At 44.6% G+C, this 19554-nt stretch overlaps 1 protein-coding gene across 2 annotated transcripts in view; it reads right to left on the bottom strand.

Moving 5' to 3' along the window:
- Hivep1 (human immunodeficiency virus type I enhancer binding protein 1) overlaps nucleotides 1-19554 on the bottom strand; it is a 124837-nt gene that overhangs the window by 15308 nt on the left and 89975 nt on the right. For both annotated transcript variants that reach the window (XM_028763131.1, XM_028763130.1), the window contains exons 4-7: nucleotides 13384-19286; nucleotides 10222-10355; nucleotides 9374-9549; nucleotides 6097-6198 (exon numbers count right to left, since the gene is read on the bottom strand). In XM_028763131.1, coding sequence (XP_028618964.1) covers nucleotides 6097-6198; nucleotides 9374-9549; nucleotides 10222-10355; nucleotides 13384-19286 — 6315 coding nt within the window. The remainder of the gene's footprint in view (nucleotides 1-6096; nucleotides 6199-9373; nucleotides 9550-10221; nucleotides 10356-13383; nucleotides 19287-19554) is intronic.

A 19554-nucleotide genomic window follows, 5' to 3' on the forward strand; every position in this document is an offset into this window, starting at 1 on the left:
AGATGCCTAGGTAGCCCAGAAAGAAGGGAGGGCAGAACTATCTTTCCACAGCTTTATTGGAAAATGTCTTAGTATGGGGCTGGAGAACTTAAGTCTTCTAGACAAGGGCTCTTTGGGACTAAGGGGTCCAAACCAGAGGAAAGAAGAGAGCTTAGGAAGGTTAGAGGATAACAGCCACCAGGCAAGCTGGGCCATAGTCAGGGAAGGGATGCAGACAGAATGCTGCATTCTGGAATTGGGAGGGAGAACAAGCATTTGGGATTTATATTTGATTTGACACCCATGTGACCTTCGATATCCTCTGTGCTGAGGCAGTGAGAATCAACGGCTTCATGCTTTCATAGATGAACATGAATGTTTGTTAAATATCGCTTGCCAGTGTTTTTATTCTAAATGGTTAAGATTACATGTTGCTTCTTTTATAATGTCTGCTTTGGTTTGTTTCTGTTTACTTTATGTCAACTAAAGTCTTCACTGTCTCTTCAGACCCGTGTATCCTGCATATTTGCTTAAATCCTGAATAATCTTATTTTCTCCAATGCTCCAATGATGCAAAGGTATTTGGCTCGTTACCTACAACCCTGGGGTTTTCATTGTTGAGGGCAGTGATGATGCTCATAGCTAGTACTGCTGATTTAGCTTAACACTGCCCTGTGTAGTAGTGATTAACATGGAAGTGTAAACACCGAATGGGTAGAAGTTTGTATCAGCAAGGCATCTCAGGGCATCCTTTAACTCCCTTATTCCATGCCAGGTAGAATCTCCCCTTTGTGCAGGGAACATATGTGATATCCTTTGGTGACTCCAATTTTGTCTGTGGATTCATAAATGCATAAAGATTAATTTGGAATCTTATTTTTTATTAAATTAGGGATCACTGTTTCTAACAGAATGAACTATACAGAAAAGGGCCAAGCCCTGACTTGGTCAGCTTTAAATGTTCCAATGCTATCCACAGGACAAGTTTTCATTGTAGGGGTTACTGCAAAAATGGAAATAAGCTTTATCAATCTGAAGCAATTATTACCATAGATGAGGATATGTAATGGCCAGAGACTTAAAACTTCTGGTATTTTGATCCAATGATCAAAACCCAACAAATTAATAAATATGCACACTACCATCACCTTAGCAATACCTATTACTAATCTGGAGTGGTAACAGAAACGTTACAGTGAATGGTATTAAATGGTCTATTCCAATGGCTATCTGATTACAGTCTTTCCAGGCACTAACAGCCAGGGACTTCCCATTAGATCATATGGCATCTCCTCCTCATCACTGATTCAGTCACCAACTGCCTCCTACTCCTGCCTCTGGGCAGTGAACAAAACAAAAGCCTATCCTCATGTAATTTATCTCCTACCTGTCAGGAATCACACACACACACACACACACACACACACAGCATGTGCAAACAGGGAGCATAGTCAAACAGGAGAGAAAGGTATGAACAAGGCTAGCAGCAGAAGAATCGCAAGCACTGGGTGATCAGCCTAAGTATTCAAGGGCAGTCAAAACCATGTGAAGACTGTGGAAAGGAGTGCAGAGCCCTTGAGACAGGAACCTGCTGGGTCTGTGTAGTCAACAGTCAGCCTGTACGGCTGAGGCTGAGGATTGAGGGAGGGATGGAGGGCCAGGAGCCAAGCCTCAGACATCCAGCAGTAGAAAGACTAAATATGGCATTTTGTTTTATGGAAAGCTGAATCAAACACCACTCAGGAGCTACTAGAAGCCAACGGAGCACTGATAGACAGGATAAGGGAGCAGATTAAGATACTAGGATTTTCAAGGTGTTTGTGTCTCCTCTCCCACATACACCTTTCTGTGTGTACCACCTGTGTGCGGATGCCCATGGAGGCCAGGCCATGGCAGGTCAGATTCCTTGAGGCTGGAGTTGCAGGAGTTGTGAGTCACCAAGTGTGGATGCTAAGAAATAAATTTCAGTCCTTTAGAAGAGTGGTAAGTGTGGGGCAGTGGTGGCGCACGCCTTTAATCCCAGCACTTGGGAGGCAGAGGCAGGAGGATTACTGAGTTTGAGGCCAGCCTGGTCTACAGAGTGAGTTCTAGGACAGCCAGAGCTATGTAGAGAAACCCTGTCTCGAAAAACCAAAAAAAAAAAAAAAGAAGAAGAAGAAGAAGAAGAAGGAAGAGGAGGAGGAGGAGGAGGAGGAGGAAGAGGAGGAGGAGGAATGATAAGTGCTCTAATTGCTGAGCTACCTCTCCAGCCCCCTGAAGCCATTGTGAAGGAAGCACCAAGGGGGCGTTTATTGATATAATAGAGGCAGAATGGGGAAAAGATAGAAATCAAGACAACTTCAAGCTCTATGTTGAGACAGCTGAGAGAAGACAGAGGGAAAAGGGTAAATTGGAAGTCTGGGGTAAACTGGAAGTCTGGGGTACACTGGAAGTCTGGGGTACACTAACCCTCAATCCTATCTCTCTGACATCCAAGGAGAGATGGTGTACAGGCAGGTTTGCAGAGAATGAGCAGAAAACTGGGGAAGGTGACCTGTGGGACTGAGAAATGACAGAGGACAGGAAAGTCAGAGGCCTCAGCCCTGGGGACATGCAGAGGTGGGAGAGAGAGAGGAAGCAGCCAGGAAAAGAGTGCCTAGCATATTCTAGGCTACTGGGAAAACTGGCACAGCTTCCAGGCCAAAAGGCCTGCACTGAAGGTTTCTGAGTCCTGCTTGCCAAACATTTAGAAACCTGATAAGCAAAATCTCAATCCATAGAGCCAGACAGATTTCTTAGTAGGGCAGAGAGCTTCCTACACAAACATGTATCTATGTTCAGAACCCATGTAAGAAGCCAGGGATGGTTAGTTTTCTTGCCAACCTGTAAGAAGCTAGGGTGGTCTGGGAATAAGGAACCTCAATCCTGAGAAAACACTTCCATCAGATTAGGTTATAGGCAATCCTGGGGGCATTGTCTTGATTAATGATTGATGTGGGAGAGTTCAGCCACTGTGGTGTGGGTGCTGCCACCCCTGGGCAAGTGGCTCAATGTTGTGTAAGAAAACAGGCTGAACAAGCCATGGGGAGCAAGCCAGTAACATTCCTCTACAGTTTCTTCTTCAGTTCCACCCTCCAGGTTGCTCTTGAATTTTATGATAGACTAGAAGCTGTAAATGTGAAATAAACTATTTCATCCCCAAGTTGCTATTGGTCAGTGTTTTATCACAGCAAAATAAATCTAACTAGGACAACCAGGCATGCACACACCTCTAACCCTTATGTCACCAGGAGAGTGGGCAGGAGACAGGAGGATGGCTAGGGCTGGTTGGATGCCAGTGTAGCTCCAAGTTCAGTGAGACCCCGACCCAAGGGAAGAGGGCAGGGAGCAACAGAACAGCACACCCTACTTCCTCCTCTCCTGTCGTCCACAAGTGCACACACATGTCCATACACCACACCTAACCTGCATCTAGACACACACAGATCCCTCCTGTAGCTATCAGCATCTTATTGAAGTGAAAGTTCTGTAGAAATAAAAATGAAACCAAGCATCAGTCATCAAGAAAACACATAATTCGCTGGGCAGTAGGGGCACTTGAAAGGCAGAGGCAGGTAAATCTCTGAGTTCAAGGCCAGCCTGGTCTACATAGTGAGCTCCAGGACAGCCAGGGCTACACAGAGAAACCCTGTCTTTAAAAAAAGAGAAAGAAGAAGAGGAAGAGGAGGAAGCAGAGAAGAAGAGAAAAACAAGAAAGGAAAGAAGGAAAGGAAAAGGGGGGGAGGAGGGAGGGAGGGAGGGAGGGAGGGAGAAAGAGAGAGAGAGAGAGAGAGAGAGAGAGAGAGAGAGAGAGAGAGAAAGAGAGAGAGAGAGAGAGAGAGAGAGAGAGAGAGAGAGAGAGAGAGAGAACGAGAACACAACTACTATCAGTGCAAAGTGCAATTGGGGCAACATGTAAATCCAGACAATGATAAACTAAAGAGGTGAAGGAATGGAGGTCCCTTTTGGAAAATAATATTGTAAGACTAGGTACTGTGGTATCTGCATATAAAGTACTATTTTCCCTCTACATTATAAGACACTAACATGAAGAAGACCACATCTCAGAAATACAGCCTATACATTAAGTGAATTGAAGGGGGAACCCTCCCGACTGTGACGGGGAGAGGAGAGAGGCTGGGATGCATCCCAGGAGCATGCAGTGCTTTCCAGACTTCCACGGACTGCATGCAGAGGTAGATGTGAGGAGAAACAATCCATCTTAGCCGTGAGCACAGAGAAGGGAAAAGGTTTATAATCACCCTCTCAGGCATGAGCACGTATTACTTAAAAATATTTTTAAACAAAAAAGACACTAATAGGAAAATCAAGATCAATTGTTTACAATAGCCTGCTGACTTCATCCCTATACTGTGAGCCTCTAACACAGCACAAGGGTGGCTGTGTTTTGTTGGCACAGTGATGGAGACTTGTAGGCCTCACACATGACACAGTGCAGGATTTAGCACTTGCATACTATGCTTTACCATCTGATAAAAGCAGATGAAGCTAAGCAGTCTGCCCATGACTACAGCAATCTAAGAGCACAAACTGAAAAGGGCCAACGGGTAAAAGTAGCTTGTTTTATCTTAACAGGAAACCAGGCTATCAACTTCTACTTAGAAACTCAGGGCAGGTTTGGAATTAGAGGACACATACAAACGTGAAGGGGGAGACCTGTGAGTGGGCCGGAGAGCCCGTCCACCTGGTAATGTGCAAGTCACAGGACGGGCTTCTCCGAAGACTTCAGTACCGGCTTCCTATGTGAATTCACTGTAATCTGAACGTGGATCCCCCTTTCCCAAGGCTCACCTCAAAGTGAAACATGGCCATGTGCATGGTGGCAGCATGGCTTGTTCAGCCTTCACTTGGCACCTTTGCCAGTCAGTGGTGATAACCACCCTCCGATCTGTACACATTCGCCCTACCTCTTTACAGAGGAATAGCTCTTACTACCTGAGACTCGGTCACTGTTCTTATACATTTAGAAATTAACTCAGGATGATTCATTGAGTGGATTACTGATTGAAAAGCTGGATTAATGAGTTGATAAATTCTTGAGCTAAAACCAGAAAAATCTACAAAAATATACTTCTATACTCTGATTGGTCAGAATAAAATAGAAGACTGTTTTTCCCTCTAAATTGGTCATAAATAAATATCTACATTTGTTAACAGTATTAAGGGGAAAAAAAGAAAACAAATATTTTTCAAAACAATATATGTTTTTAACAAGGAAAATGTTTTCAATAAGTAAACTGTCTTCTCCTCAAATGCTCATAGTACCCCTTTCTTGTTCTCTCTACTAGGGTGGCATTGGGCTTAGAGACTGACCCCAGCCCCATAGCATACCATGGAGCCACATTCTTAGCCTGTGCTAACACCAGGAGTGCTGGTGCCCTCCAGGCACTGAGGAATTGAGAAGGTGACAGCTAGGCAGAAGGCTCCACCCAGGCAGCAGCTCATCAGGGAGAGAGAGAGAAACATGGAATAATCATACACCAAGGAAGACAGGTCAAAGACTTCTCGAGGAAATCCTTAAGAGCTGAGAGGTCAGAGAAGGAAAATCCTTTTGGAAGAGCCATGCAAGGGAAGGTCAGACAGGGTTTCAGGACAGCAGTGGGCTCTGTTACATCTTACAGAGGCGAGGTAAACAGTGCAGGATAAGGAGGGGAGGGTGAGAGGGCTAACCAGGAGACAGGGTCCTCTCCACAGGACATACAAGTGTGAGCCTGGGTGGCAATGACAAGGGAAAGATCAAGAAAGAAGACAGTATTTTGAGGATTCTCAAGTGATTTGCAGTTTATATTGGCAAATAGAAACCGATCCAAAATGGTCCAAAGACCAGTGTGACCAGACACATACTTTGAAAAGGTTAATTAAGCATTTGAGTTCTGTATGCTGAATTCTTCCTTAGTGGGGTAAGAGAAGCAGTTAGATAAAAAAAAACTGATCAGGAATCTATAGGAAAAATATACTTAAAAGACAAAACACTGCAACAGGAACTGACAGAATCAAGTGAGCTGGGAAAAGGAGTGTGTATGCAAAATAAATGGTATGATGCAAACAGCATTCAGGAAGCACGGGGTGAAGGCTTACCTGATTCTTCTGTGTCCTGATCATCTATCAAGCCCACCGAGATGCCTAAATCCACACACTTCTTGCTATGTGCCTTGGACTTCATGTGTTTTGTCAGATTTCCTTGAGGGGAAAAAGTGTCTATTAAACTTAATGTAGTGGTATTCTGCTATTTCATCTGTCAGCTCTGGAAAATTCTATGCTTACTTCAAACAAACAGCTACACTGTGGTTAGACAATCCCAACAACTAAAACTGTATATAAAACCACTGGTATTTATAGAAAGTTGCAATGACCTTTGTATTAACTTGTGATGGCATTCTGTTTTCAAATCTGCCTTGTCTATTTTGATGGTAGCTACTTTTGTCCATAGAGGGTGTATTCTCCACTTCTTATTTCTAAGGAGCATACCCACTCTGTCTCTTTCAGAGTGCAACTGACCTGCAGTTACTGGGATGTGACCAATCCATTAGTCCTGTTGCTAGCTTGCTCTCACAGTAGATCATTTTCCTGTATGTGTTCTCTTTTTAATTTTTAGTCCATCTTCAGTTAATACAATGTTCTAAGGATTCCAAGTTACAGAAGCATCTCTTATAGGTTTTCTGCCTGAAACCTTAACTACTTCATTAATTTCAAATGCTTATTTCCTATATGGCCCAAAGTCAGTGAAAAGGAGGGTCAGGTGTCCTTCAGGAGTACCTGTCAGGCATGACAGCACCAAACCCATTGGCAGGACTAGTGCCTTGGCTCCTACCTTGCTAGCTTTTAGTTTCTCCTTCATTCCTGGTACCTAGGCATTGATGGTTCTAAAGTGTGAACCATCCATAGTCATTCTGAGTTGCTTTTTAGCATAAACAGCACGGTGTATGGACCAGAAGAGCTGACCAGCTCAGCACTTTCACTTCACGTGCTGAGCAAATGTATCTGGAGAAGCTCTGGGCCAGCTGCTCTGTCAGCTGACATGGCTGCCTATGTAACATCACAGGCTCACAGGGCACACCTGCCTCGACTGACCAACGATGACATGCAGCTGCTCAGACTCTCCCGAGGAACCCAGTCATCCCGAGTGGATGATGCTATACCCCAAAATTCTGTCAAGAAGAGTACACCATCTCTTTTGAGAAAACACAGAACAACATTTAAGTACTGAATTTGGGAGCCAGGAACAAATCAGAAATGCTGAAAACATTAGAATCTTTGTTCCAAATGTTGGGCTTGTACTAGAAGTCCATGCAAATCTGTTGGATTTACACAGCTGCAATTCCTTGATAAATGCATAGTTTGAGAAGTTAGTCACAACCACATATGCCAATTCTGACAGTATTCAGTATATTCTTGTCAAACAACCACACAGCACCCCAAAGCCAAGTGCTTAAGAAATCCGTGTCTAAGATGCTTCTGAAGCACAGGATCGCTAAGGGGCATTACTGCTGACTGCAGCCAGGTGGATCCAACAGATAACACGGGGCTTAAAGGGCTTAAACGGTCTGCCTGCGGCTAACGTTTACACCACACTGAAAACTAAGGCAGAATGTTAAGAGTCATTAAGATACACAGGCATTTGTTATATAAATCTCTACTTCCTGAAAGAGCTTCAAAGTTTTCACACTAGAATGTAAATAAATAAATAAACAAGTGGTTAAAAGCCACCTTGCTGTGGCTGTCTCCATTTGTAAGTCAAAATGCTTTCATAGACGTACTAGACTGCTTAGATAAATTAAAGGCTCACTAGTAGTTCACTTTCAAAAGCTTTGGTTTGTTAGACAGACAGAGCAAGGTGTGTGCTAAGAAACTAATCTATAACTGTGCCTTAGTGAATTTGAGAATTTAAGTTTTTAAAATATATACTCCCCCATAATCTTACTATCAATCAACTCCTTAAATAGTTAAAAAGAAAACTATTCATCTATACCTGCGGGATATACTCATTTCATGTCATACCTCAATCTTCTTTGTAACATGGTTATATACATGGCAATGATTTCTTACTACATTAGTCTTTTAATCATGTTCTGCTATCATGTCCCAAGTTAACAAATCCTTCCTAAATCACAGTGTCACACCAACAAGAGAGCAGTAAATTGGTTAGAAGACTCCATTTTGAGGCAAAACTGAGGAATCAGGCTGACCACTTCCTCCTTGGCCCACCTAGAGGGAAGGAGGGCCTACATACCTAGCAAAGAGCCCAGAACTGAGGACTCCTCTTACCCTGGGGCTTGCTGTAGAACTACTCAAAGCTTTCTGAAGCACACTTTGTTTCTCTATGTTCCTTTCCCAGACACCATTGATGTCTAAGCTCATGGAAAGGCACTCAGTTGTGACAGCTGTAACTTTCTTTAAACGCCAATAAATCTGAGCCAGAAATGCAGCAAAATTGGCTAAGGAGATGATTTGTCTTTACCAGAGAACCATAAAGATAACCACCACCACCACAACAAAGGCAAATGTGAACTCAAAAGGAACACAGATAGTTTCAATAAAATGACCATTTTTTTTTTTTTTTTTACAGACAGTGCCATTAAAGTCAGGTAGCCCCATGAATAGATTGCTTTGCAGAAGACAGTGCTACTTCATAAAGGATAGCTATCTTTAATGACATATTACATAATGACCTGTGAACAAGAAGCAAATGCTTTATACTACTATATCCATTATGTATAACAGAAAACCAAAGAAAGGTAAAATTGCTTCATCATGAGGGCTTGTACTTTAAAAAACATAAAACAGAAGCATGCTAAATATAATTTTAATGACTAATTCTGAGAGCCCATTAATATTTAGTAGTAGAAATGTTTAAAATTTTTAAATCTGAAATTTAATACAATTTAATATAATTAGGTTAAACTTTATCATAAAAGATGGCTATTTGTGGCTAAAATCAGATAATAAAATGAGTGACTATAAAAGTTATTCTGATTACTATTTAAAATCCTTCTCGAATCTTTTTGAACTCAAATGAATTCACTTGTGATCACAAAAATTTCTTTCTCTTCTTCAGTTTCAAAGTATGTATTTTGAAAATGTGTTAAGTTATTGTTATGAAACTATGATTTGGGGAGTAAAATATAAAAAGAAACAGTTGATCCTTTTAAAATGTTACTTTTACTTCTGCATTTTCTAAAGCCCTGTAATTAAGAGCGTTCTCCTTAAAGGGTCAAGAAACATAAGGAACACGTACTCCAGTGCTGGTTGGAAGACGTAACTTAGCCTGTGGCAGCTGCTTATCCTCTGCCGACACAGCCACTGGCTTGCCCATGTAAAGGCACACAGGAGGACCACAGCCACGCCCACCTCATACCTTTCGTCTTGAAGGAGAAGTTGCAGTAGGTGCAGTGGTAGGGGCGAACATCTGTGTGGGTTCGGATGTGCTTCTTTAACATACTAGGTTTCTTACAACGTATTCCACACTCTTCACAAATGTACTTTCCTCTTCCCCTGCCTCGGACATATACGTAATCCTCATTTGACTTGTATCTAATTTAAAGGAGAGAAAAAAAAGAACAGGAAAATTGGGCGCTATGTCTTTGAGAAAATACTAATTAAAAAACTCAACCTAAAAAATAAAGCATAACCTTTATACACAACTCTCCAGTGATTTTAGGCACATTTAAGAAAGAGAAGATTCCTAGTTTCTGCATCATGCCTAAGGCTCTGACAGCTAATTCTACTCGCTAGTCATTCAATGTGAAATTTAATTCTTAAATATTTCCATGATTTTAGATGCCAGTTTGAAAGGCTTTGTTATTGCTAAATTCAATCACATTGACTGTAAAGCCTGACACTGGCAGCTTGTTTTTCTCATAATCCTGAGCACTGGCTCCTATAGCAAAAGGCAGTAAGTCCACCCCACTTAGAGACAGTTCCAGCCATTCCATGCTGCATGTGCCTGTGAAAGTTGGCTTCCTGTCAAGCTAGTCTCAAAGGCCTGCAGCATCCACAGTTTTTCCTGGTCATCATTTTTTCTATCAAAATAGAATTATTTAACAGAATGCTAATACATGTTGTTGGAAAGATTCTGTTAGCAGAAAACAAAAACAAAACCCCTTTAAATAAAAGCATCACTGGCAGGTCTTCATTCACATGACAGCAAATGTACATTTAAAAGGTGAGTTTAAATGTACATTTAAGAATAAAATATGTACTTGCCCTCCATCAAATATTTTAATTCTTCTTGGTTCACTTTTGATTAAGGAATTTTCTTTATCTTGCTCACTGTTAATTTCAGAGTCATCTTTATTGCTGAATTCAACTACTGTGGCCTTTTGATTACCTAATGCTCTCTGAAAGGGAAAAACAAAAAGAGAAACTAATTTCATTAAACTGGAAACATAAACACTATGATGTTTCACTCGCAATTAATATAACAAAGTACAGACAAGTGGTTATCTCAATGAAATGGAGTCTACAGAGGTAGCAGGGTTGAGACCGTGGGCTCTCTTCCCTCCAGTCACTCACCACATTCCCTGAGGCCTCATGTGAGCCATCTTTCCTGGGAGTGCAGCAGGAATTTAACAGAAATCCTTTTCTAACAGACTAAGCAGTTTCTATGTTTTATTGGCCAACTGTGTCATAGTTTAAAGAGTTATTTCCTTCAAGAAAGAACAATACAGTTTCAGGTCCCTCAAAGATAACACCAAAGTCCCTTCAACTTGGGAGAGCCACCAAGGTGAAAGAGAAACCCTGGCTTGTCCCTCCCCTATTACATTGAAGCAGAACATAGTTTTTCTCTCTCTAGAATAGTTTTCAAAAGTCAAATACTGATTAGCATAAAAAGTTAGGTCAAGTCAAACTGAGAGTTTGGGCTGACAATAATAAAATCTTTGGAAAAAGGTAACAGACATCAGAATGAGAAAGCATATAGCTGTCTTAGAGTGAATACTGCCTTATAGCTGCATTCAAGACTTTATAGGGCTATCCACTTTTTCAAAGCCAAATGTTAGCAGCCAAGGCTACAGCTCCTGCCCGTGCCTCCACATGGGGCACAGGAAGAGCTCCTTTCCTACAGTGGGACTGAACCAGACCAAAGTGACTTTCTGGGACCAGAGAATGAGCACCATGGATGGAGTGGCTGTGTTCACTGGAAAAGGACTGGAAGCCCAGTTGTTGATACAGCATTGTAAGCAAAGGTTGCTGACCAGTTCCACAGAAGAGAGAATGGTGACTTCTGACCAGCCCACCTGTTCCCTTCTAGTCCCTAGGAGGCAGGCCGAACACATTTCCCACATAGAACACACACACACCTAGTGCAGATTTCACTACTTAACAATGGCCTTGCTCACCTCCTTTCTAAAATCAAATTCACTTTACCTTTTTTTTTTTTTTGGCGGCATGGGCAGCATTTAGGAGATGGAACCTAGCTAGAACCTACAGATGTTTGGCAAGCGCTTATTCCAAGAGCAAGCCTCAGCCCTCAATCCCTGGATCTTCTGCTCACTTTGCTACCATTGAATCTGGCTTCTACTTGCTAAAGATGTCAGGGAGCTACATGTCTCAAATCAGCACTTCAGCAGTTCCGGAGTTCTGGCCCACTCCATGGCGTCATCTGTATATGGCAGATCCTATCCTTCTGCTTTCATATCATGCTGTCTTCCTGCTCCTGTCCACTGTGGACCATGGATTTATTCCCATAGGGGTTACATACAGCAGTCTGCTAGGTGCCCGATCCTCCTGAGCCACTTGTTCATGGATTCAAGTCTCCAGTGACAAATGTATAGAGCACAGGCTCTCACCCCGTTTTATATGACAGCACTAATCTTAAACTCTTGAACCATGACCATCTGAGCTGTGCTTGCTACTTTTTTTTTCTGGGGCTTTTCTCTTTCTAGGAAGAATTTCTTTCTGTTTCCATTCTCTTCCCTCTGAGGCATCTCAGTCATTTCTGCATGCTGACAGACCTCTGGACAGACCTTACACCTGCAGCCCTCTCCTGATTGGTAAAGCTGAGTACACAGCATCAGTACTGCCAGGGCTTCTTCCACGGCACTCGGTACTTGCACTCAGTACTTAGGCCTTTGGGTTCTAGGGATCTAGGGAGTATCATACTCACGCTCAACACTAGTTACATCTGCAGCCTCAGAGATCCATTTTCACAGGAAAATTAGGGATTTAAACCAAGATCTCCTTAAGTTCTCATGAGGAGGTATGGTCCAACCAAGGTTCTAATTTAGAAGTCCTGGGCCCTTCCTTCCCTGACATAGGTTCTTCATTACCTTGTCCAGACTTTGTCACTCATGCTGCCAACTTCAAACTCCTTACAAAAGCTCCTGTCCCTGCCAGAGTCCCTGCAGTCTTCTTAATTAGACCAATTTTTTTCTTATTTTCACATGACTTAAAGATCTACTAATTTAAAGAAAATTCATTTGTCTAAAATATCTGTTATTACTATTATCATCACTGACTCTACTGACCACCACCTTGGAGTGGCTTCCCATACCCACAATTCCACAGAACAGCCATGTTAGAGCCCTGCAGACCCCCACTGTAATGTAAGCCCCACAATATTGTTTGTGGTTAGATTCCTAAATGCCTCTGGATCAAAACTATGTACTTGTGAACCTGCAGACATCAAAGAGGTCATCAATAATTCTGAGTGACCAGAGCCTACTATAATGCCCTTATTTATTTGATTGTTTAAATGATTTCCCCTAGTTTATAAAGCCAACAAATCTACAGAGAATTCCACAAATTACTTCAAATTACAATGTTATGACCTTAAAATTATCCCATAACTCTTGACCAAATCAGCTACTAACGGAACGAGATCTTTCATGCTTCTTTTTGTCGGTAACCAGTGGCTGTCAGACGGTCACTCAAGACACTAAACCGGGGATGGCAAGAACAAAGCAGTCTGCAGGAGGCACAGGACACATGCCACCGATTCTTTGTATAGTACACAAAAAAATGCAATCACCTATGGAAATCTACATCTTAGCTTTCCCAAATTAGCCTTGAGAGACCGTAACCATGATCTTCGCTCTGCTAATAACTCCTCAGTGAAGAGAAAAATCAAAGTGCTAAGTCCCCCTAAGTAGAGTCAGCTGAAGGGAAAAAGCACAAACAAGCCAACACTCAGTGCCCCACAGAAGATATTTCTTGCAAAATATTAAGACAGAATCATTGCCAGAATTGTAGGTGACTCTTCCCAGTGGGGCTGCTGGGGAGAGTGTCACCTCCCATCTAATAATCACATAGTATAGCTTGTCACTCACAATTAAAATACTTACTGTAAGTAAGACACTTAAAGGTGTTGAGACTTGTTGAAACTAACTTGCACAAACAACATTTGAAGATAAATTATAACTCAAGTACCTTGCTTAAGCTGCTTTTCCACTTGCTTGAATAGACCACTAAATCTGATTTTGAATGGGTGGTTATTGCTTGGCAATACAGTGCTTTCCCAGTCTTCTGTTTAGAATTAAGAAGAGAAAGAGCAACTTTTGTAGGCAAACCAAGTGGGTTTGGGTTACTGGAGCTCACTGTCCACCCTGTATAGGCTGAAGTTTTCTGGTCATTCTGAGCCAAGGGCAATGACTTCTGTCTTAGCAGGTAACACCATGTAAAGCTAGTTGCAGTCTTGAGGCTGGGGAATGATAGCTGTTGAGTGTCTGAGCTGCTCAACAATGAAAGACCAGGGATGGCAGGCTGCCTCTGCCCTTGGGTGACTTCGTTCTCTTCATTTTTAACCCCTGGTGACCCCTTTTCCTGGTTATTGTCTATAGATTTCAAAGGCAAAACACAGGCACTTTCCAATGGGACCAGTGACTTTCCCACTGCAGGAGTCAGCGACGTGGACAACTTGGTGTTTTTAAACTCAAGCAATTCATTGACATGGTCTGTGACTGCAGACGTACAGGGTCTGGATGACAGACTATCAGTTGGTAAAACCTGCGTCAAATTAGCGTTCTCACTACTCCTTCCCAAGGCAGAACAAGCATCCTGTTCTAGTGCCACTCCTTCAAGGGGCTCCGTAGTACAGAGCTGCCGCACCAACACTGGCTTCTTTTGTTTATGGCCCTCATTAGCTCTTGAGCTTGGCAGCTCTAGTGGTCTAATGTTTGTGCTGCAAACAGCTCCATTCTCATCTTTAGCCCGCTTCTGATGCTTTTCCATGGCAATGTCTAAACTATTTGCTGGGGAAAGCATTCTTTTACTCGAGGCTGAGGATTCTTGTTGCGGGGAGAGTCTACCAACAGACATCTTCTGAACTGTCGCTGAGGATTCTGAAACTGGAGCATTTTGGCTCATCTCTGGGGGAAGAGTTTTGCATGCAAGCTCCTTGTCCAGTGTTGGCAATGCATTTTGGAGATGGTTCTGTGATTTTGGCATGGAATTTTGTTCTTCGCTGACTGGCACTATACTTTGATTAGTTTGGCAAATTGGTGTGTTGGACAGATCCTGGGTCACTAAGATCTGTGGCAGAGATGTGACAGTAGTGAAACAGTACACTGGGACATTCTTCTGTTGAGGCACAGGCAGTACAAAGGAAGGTGGCCGCTTCTGTACCTGATCACTTGGTAGTCCGAGCTCTAGTGGTGGCAGAGGGCAAGATTTAGACACAGGATCAACTGCTTTGGCTAGCGGTGCTACTGAAGCCGAGCAAGGATCTGCTCTGGTTTGATCTGGAAGAACCTGATTAGGTAAAGAACACAAGGGACTAGAAGAGCAACCCTGGCTGGAAGTGAAGGCTTGACAATGAAGTTGATACTTGGGAGCAAAGCTACCCTCGCCTGTCGAAGACACACATGAAGTGGGTGATGCACCTGGTTGGCCACCCTGTGTAGATGCTGGCAGAGGCAGTGGTGCATTTTGGTGACTAAGGGGTATGTTGGTTTTGTTTAATAAATGGGCACCAAAAAGTTGTTGAGGAGGAAAGGTGTCAGTAGAGCTGGAACTTGACATTTCTGCCTGAAGCTCCTTAGCCAGGGTTTGAGAGGGCACAGTATGTGCCAAACAGTCAGCAGAAGCCACATCAGGGAGCCTCAGACCCTGAAATGGCATTGCATTCACACTAGGAAGAACGATAGTTTGGAGAGCTGATACACTGCCAGGAGATACGTGACTATCTGAAGCTATGTTTAAAGATATCTGTCGGATCAGGGGACCTCGCCTTCTCTCTAGAAGGGGGACGTGTCCAGTGCCCCCAACACCAGATGGGGAGTTGGAGGGCTGTGATTCAACAAGTGCCACATGAGAAGGAGCAATGCTCCCGCAGTCAAACGACTTACTTCTGAAATCAGAGACCTCCATTAGTGTGGGCACGCAACTGATCTGCTCGGATGCTGCCCGCCTCATTTCCCTGTGACTTCCGGGGACACTCAGTGTGTTTGAACCCAGTGGAATCAAAAGAAAGTCTGCTTTACTTGGAAAATCAATTTTGGGGGACAGTTCTACTTTAGAAATGTCTTCTACATCTAGGGAGGTGGAGAAGCTGGATGCGTGGGATAAGCTGCTTTCTCGGCTGAGACTCCGGGAGAGAGTGGACTCGAAGCTGGACTCGGTTGACGAATGCTCTATCTCAGCCAGCCGGAGCCTTTTCTTCTTGGGTGGCAGCTTCTCTGTCGGCAGCTTTGATAAGGTTTCACTACGCTGAGGCCAAGTGAACTTCTCTGACTTTTCTTCGTCATGACTCTGGGCTTCCAGGTCCCGGTCTGGCTCTTCAGTGACCAGAATTTCTGGAACCTGGATGTTATGCTGCCGGACAAGTCTCAAGGGCTGCCCTAACACATACCGCTCACTTGGAATCTTTCTAGCACTTTCCCGTGGCTCTCCCCTAAGGGCATGTGACAGTGCTGTTTGATGTGTGGCATCCCGAGGTGGGTGACCTTCCTCTGGGGGCATCCCTATCACTTTCAGGGCCCCAGGCATCCCAGCTCTGCCTAATTCCTGTAAAGAAAAGGTGGTGCCTCCTTCCAGGGGCTCCAGCTTGTCAAATGAACTGGGCCTGCTCAGGGAGTTGGTGTGCTGGATGACAGAGATACCACCCCCTTGTCTCTTCACCTCCATCTTATCCTGAGCTGCAGAACTTAGCTGCTGTTCAACCATGGGGCATTGCTTCAGGGGCAAGGCCTGTTCAGGGACCCTGGCCACAAGCTGGACAGGAGAGTTCTGCAGCTGGAAGCCTCTGTGTGCCTGGTCCCCTGCTGTGGCCGGGGCATGTTCCGCGCTTTCTGGAGACCGTCCACCCTCCCGCGGCTGCAGGTCGTCATCATCACCTACGCTTTTCATTTTCCTCCTTTTTCTTATCTGGGGCGTCTGCTCCCACACCCCTGTGGGAGCAGCAACTCTGTAGTGGAGAAGCTGGGGCTGTGCCCCACCAGGAGCCGGGCCGTGTTCAGGCTCTCTCACAGCTGCCTTTGTTTTGGGCCCATGTAACTCTGAACAGTAAAATTTCTTATGATTCTCAAAATTCTCCAGTTTCCGGTACCTGTTTCGACAGGTTTCACACTCAAACATAGTCCCTCGTCCTTGATGTGACTTCTTCTTCTCTAGGTGAGGGGTCTGTGCCGCTTTGCTCTGCACTGGTCCAGGCTCACTGGAGGCTGGGCACCCTTGACAGCTCTCATCCACAGACTGTCCAGAGCCTAGAAGGTGATTCTCACTGGCTGTGGAGTCTTCCACTGCAGCCTGTCTGACCAGGGGACGGTGATGTCCACTTGGGGCCATGGATGGGTTGGGTCCTGATACAAAGACATCATCATAGAAGGTGCCAATTTTATCGTCAAATGACTGGCTTCCTCTCAGAGGGGGAGGGGGAGGAATTATATTCGCAGGGACCGCTGAATAGCCCGTGGTTGGCATGGAGTTACTCCTCGTGATAGGCAGGCAGTCCAGGGAAGGAACAGACAGGAGGAACACCTGCTTTGACTTCTCAGTTGGGGTGAAGGGGGACTTTGGTATATCAGAGCTGGAGCTTGTTCTCCGTCCCATTGGCTTTAGGTCAAACTGGAAGGAATCTTTGAATATGTATGATTTGGGGGAGTCAATGCTTCCCCGTCTAGAAAGTGAGGTCCTCCGGGGCTTCACGCTATCCAGTTGCTTATCATCAACCAAGGCTTCATTGTCTGAGATCAGCTTGGAAATCCTTTCCTCCAGAGTTTTGGTTGCCAAGGGTGGGCGCATCTGGCCTGCGACAACTGCTGACTTCTCTCCGGTGGCCGAAGCAGAAGGTGCTGGGCCACTGACTCGAGGCCCTGAGGGGCCACTGTTCTTAGCTGGGTCTGGGTCCATGGTGGGAAGAGTTCTGGCAAACGGAGCTGGGGGACTCCCGGCTTGGTCAGCACTTTCAGACCGTGAGAAGTAGCCAGAGTCTGTACTTCCTAAGCTCCGTGGACTCAGAAGCAGCTTTCCCTGCTGCTCCTGGGGGTCATCTGTGGCCTGCTGTCTTTGAAGCTGCGCATGTGCTGCTCCACTGTGAGAATCGGGCTTCCCTTCTGACTGAATCACATTCCCTTTCTGAGGGCATGTCTCATCTGTCTCTAGGGATGACACACCAGCTGAATGTGACAGTATGCTTGCAACATGAAGGTCCCTCTGGCTCTGTGTACTAGGAAGTTCAGGCTTGGGATTGGCTACCTGTGAACTGTCAGTTTTTAAGGGGGATATGCTTACTGGGTGGACCACAACTTTTGGTAACTCTGTCAGGACTTGTGACTCTGAAGATCTGTCCTGTGAAGAGAAGCCACTGACCACATGATCTGAATTGCTTGTCATCGGTTTGGGTAAAGTTTCAGGACTTGATACCATCTTCATTGTTTGTACAGGTTGCAGGTCCCTGATACTTGGGTCGTTCTGTCTCCCATCTCTAGGCCCCTCTTCATCGCTCTCCCCACTGTCTTCAATGTCTGAATGGACACTAAGTGCTTTGGGGCACTCTTGGGACAAGAACAAACTGCCAGCCTCTGGCTGTAAGACAAGACCCAATTTGATGGTATGTGCATGGGACTTCTTGTGCTTATACAGATTACTTTTAGTCTTAAATGAAAACCCACACGTCACACAGGGGTAGGGCCGCTCCCCAGTGTGGGAGCGGACGTGCTTTAAAAGCACACTGGGCTTTGCGCATGCTCTATTGCAGTACTCACAGATGTATTTGCCTTGTTTTTTTGGCTTCTGATCTCGCAGAAGAAGATTGCACATTTGTTCTACACCTTGACTGACAACAGAAGCAACATGGGTTGAGCTGTAAATTGGCCCTGGGGGCAACTGTGTAGAACTGGCAGGGCTTGCTGAGGAAGGTGACACAGAATCCACTTGCTGGTGTGGAGGAGTGACCTGAGTTCTAGTGGAGGGAGAAGAGAGAGCTACAGTGGACGCCATTGCTATAGTATAGATCGGCTCAAGTTTAGTGCTCTCATGGGTGTGCAGGCTTGTCAGTGATCCTGTTAAGCCCAGATGCCCCAGAAGCTGCTGATTCTGTTGGCTAGGTTTGGGAACAAGGTGGTCATGTGGGCTGTACAGGTGAGAAACACACTGAGCTGCCACTTGCTCACTCTTCTGAGTGGAGGCCACATGTACTGGGTATGAGGTACACGGAGAACATTGTGATTCGGCAACCAGTTCTGGGGATGTAGGAGTTGGGGCATCCAGGGAGCTGTTCTTTAATTTAGAAGGGGATCTTACAGTTGTATTTGGTCTCGGTTTTTCTGTCTTAATTGCACAAGACGAGCCCTTTTGTGACAAGGTGCTCAATTCTGGCTCCATTGCTTTCAGTAAGACATCGAACGCGGTACTTGTATAGGAGGGGGGCGTGGTGCTACAGCAAGGAGAGCTACATTCACTATTGTCAGTCCTGGTTTTACTGGATGAGGAGCTGGAGTCCCGCTGTCCATCAAGGCCACTGAGCCTGGCTGGGTCTGAGCCCTCGGACCTCCATCTCCGCAGTTCTGACCTGTGGTGAGGAGATGGGGCTTTCTTTGGGGAGACCGAGTCTCTAGATTCTGAGGCCTCAGCAGTCATCCCCAGTGTTTCTCCATTTTGCTTGGTAAACTGCCTCCCCTGTTTAGCAGGGACACAGTTGTGTTTCTTATGAGACTCTGATGTGCTCTGGAGAACACTGAAAGATGGCTCTTCTGTGTTTTGCTTGTGTTTTGTCTGAAGAGGATTCCTCAGGGGGGATTTTGGTATTTTTTTCAGGTGATTCTCAGCAACAATCTTTTTTCGTTTCACACCTTTAAGAGACTCAGAAGCTCCTTTAACGCCAGCCTCCAAGACTTCTGTTAAGGCAAAAAGGAAAATCAGTAGGTAAAATTGTACATGTGTCATAATTGTTTAAAAACTAAGATTACTATCAAAAGGGTGAGAAGCCTCCTTTTATAAAGCTGTGTCTTGACACTGGGCAGTTTAAGAAGATTTGCAATCCAAGACCACAGAAACACTAATGCAGAGATCATGCTGAGCTCTTCTGGAACACTCTGCTCCTTTGCAGAGGAACCCAGGCCATGGAACTACATCTTTCACAAGTGTATAATCCTATACACACAC

Source organism: Grammomys surdaster, unplaced genomic scaffold (genome assembly GCF_004785775.1).
Source record: "Grammomys surdaster isolate TR1022 unplaced genomic scaffold, NIH_TR_1.0 137, whole genome shotgun sequence".
In the NCBI taxonomy this organism is placed as follows: Eukaryota; Metazoa; Chordata; class Mammalia; order Rodentia; family Muridae; genus Grammomys; species Grammomys surdaster.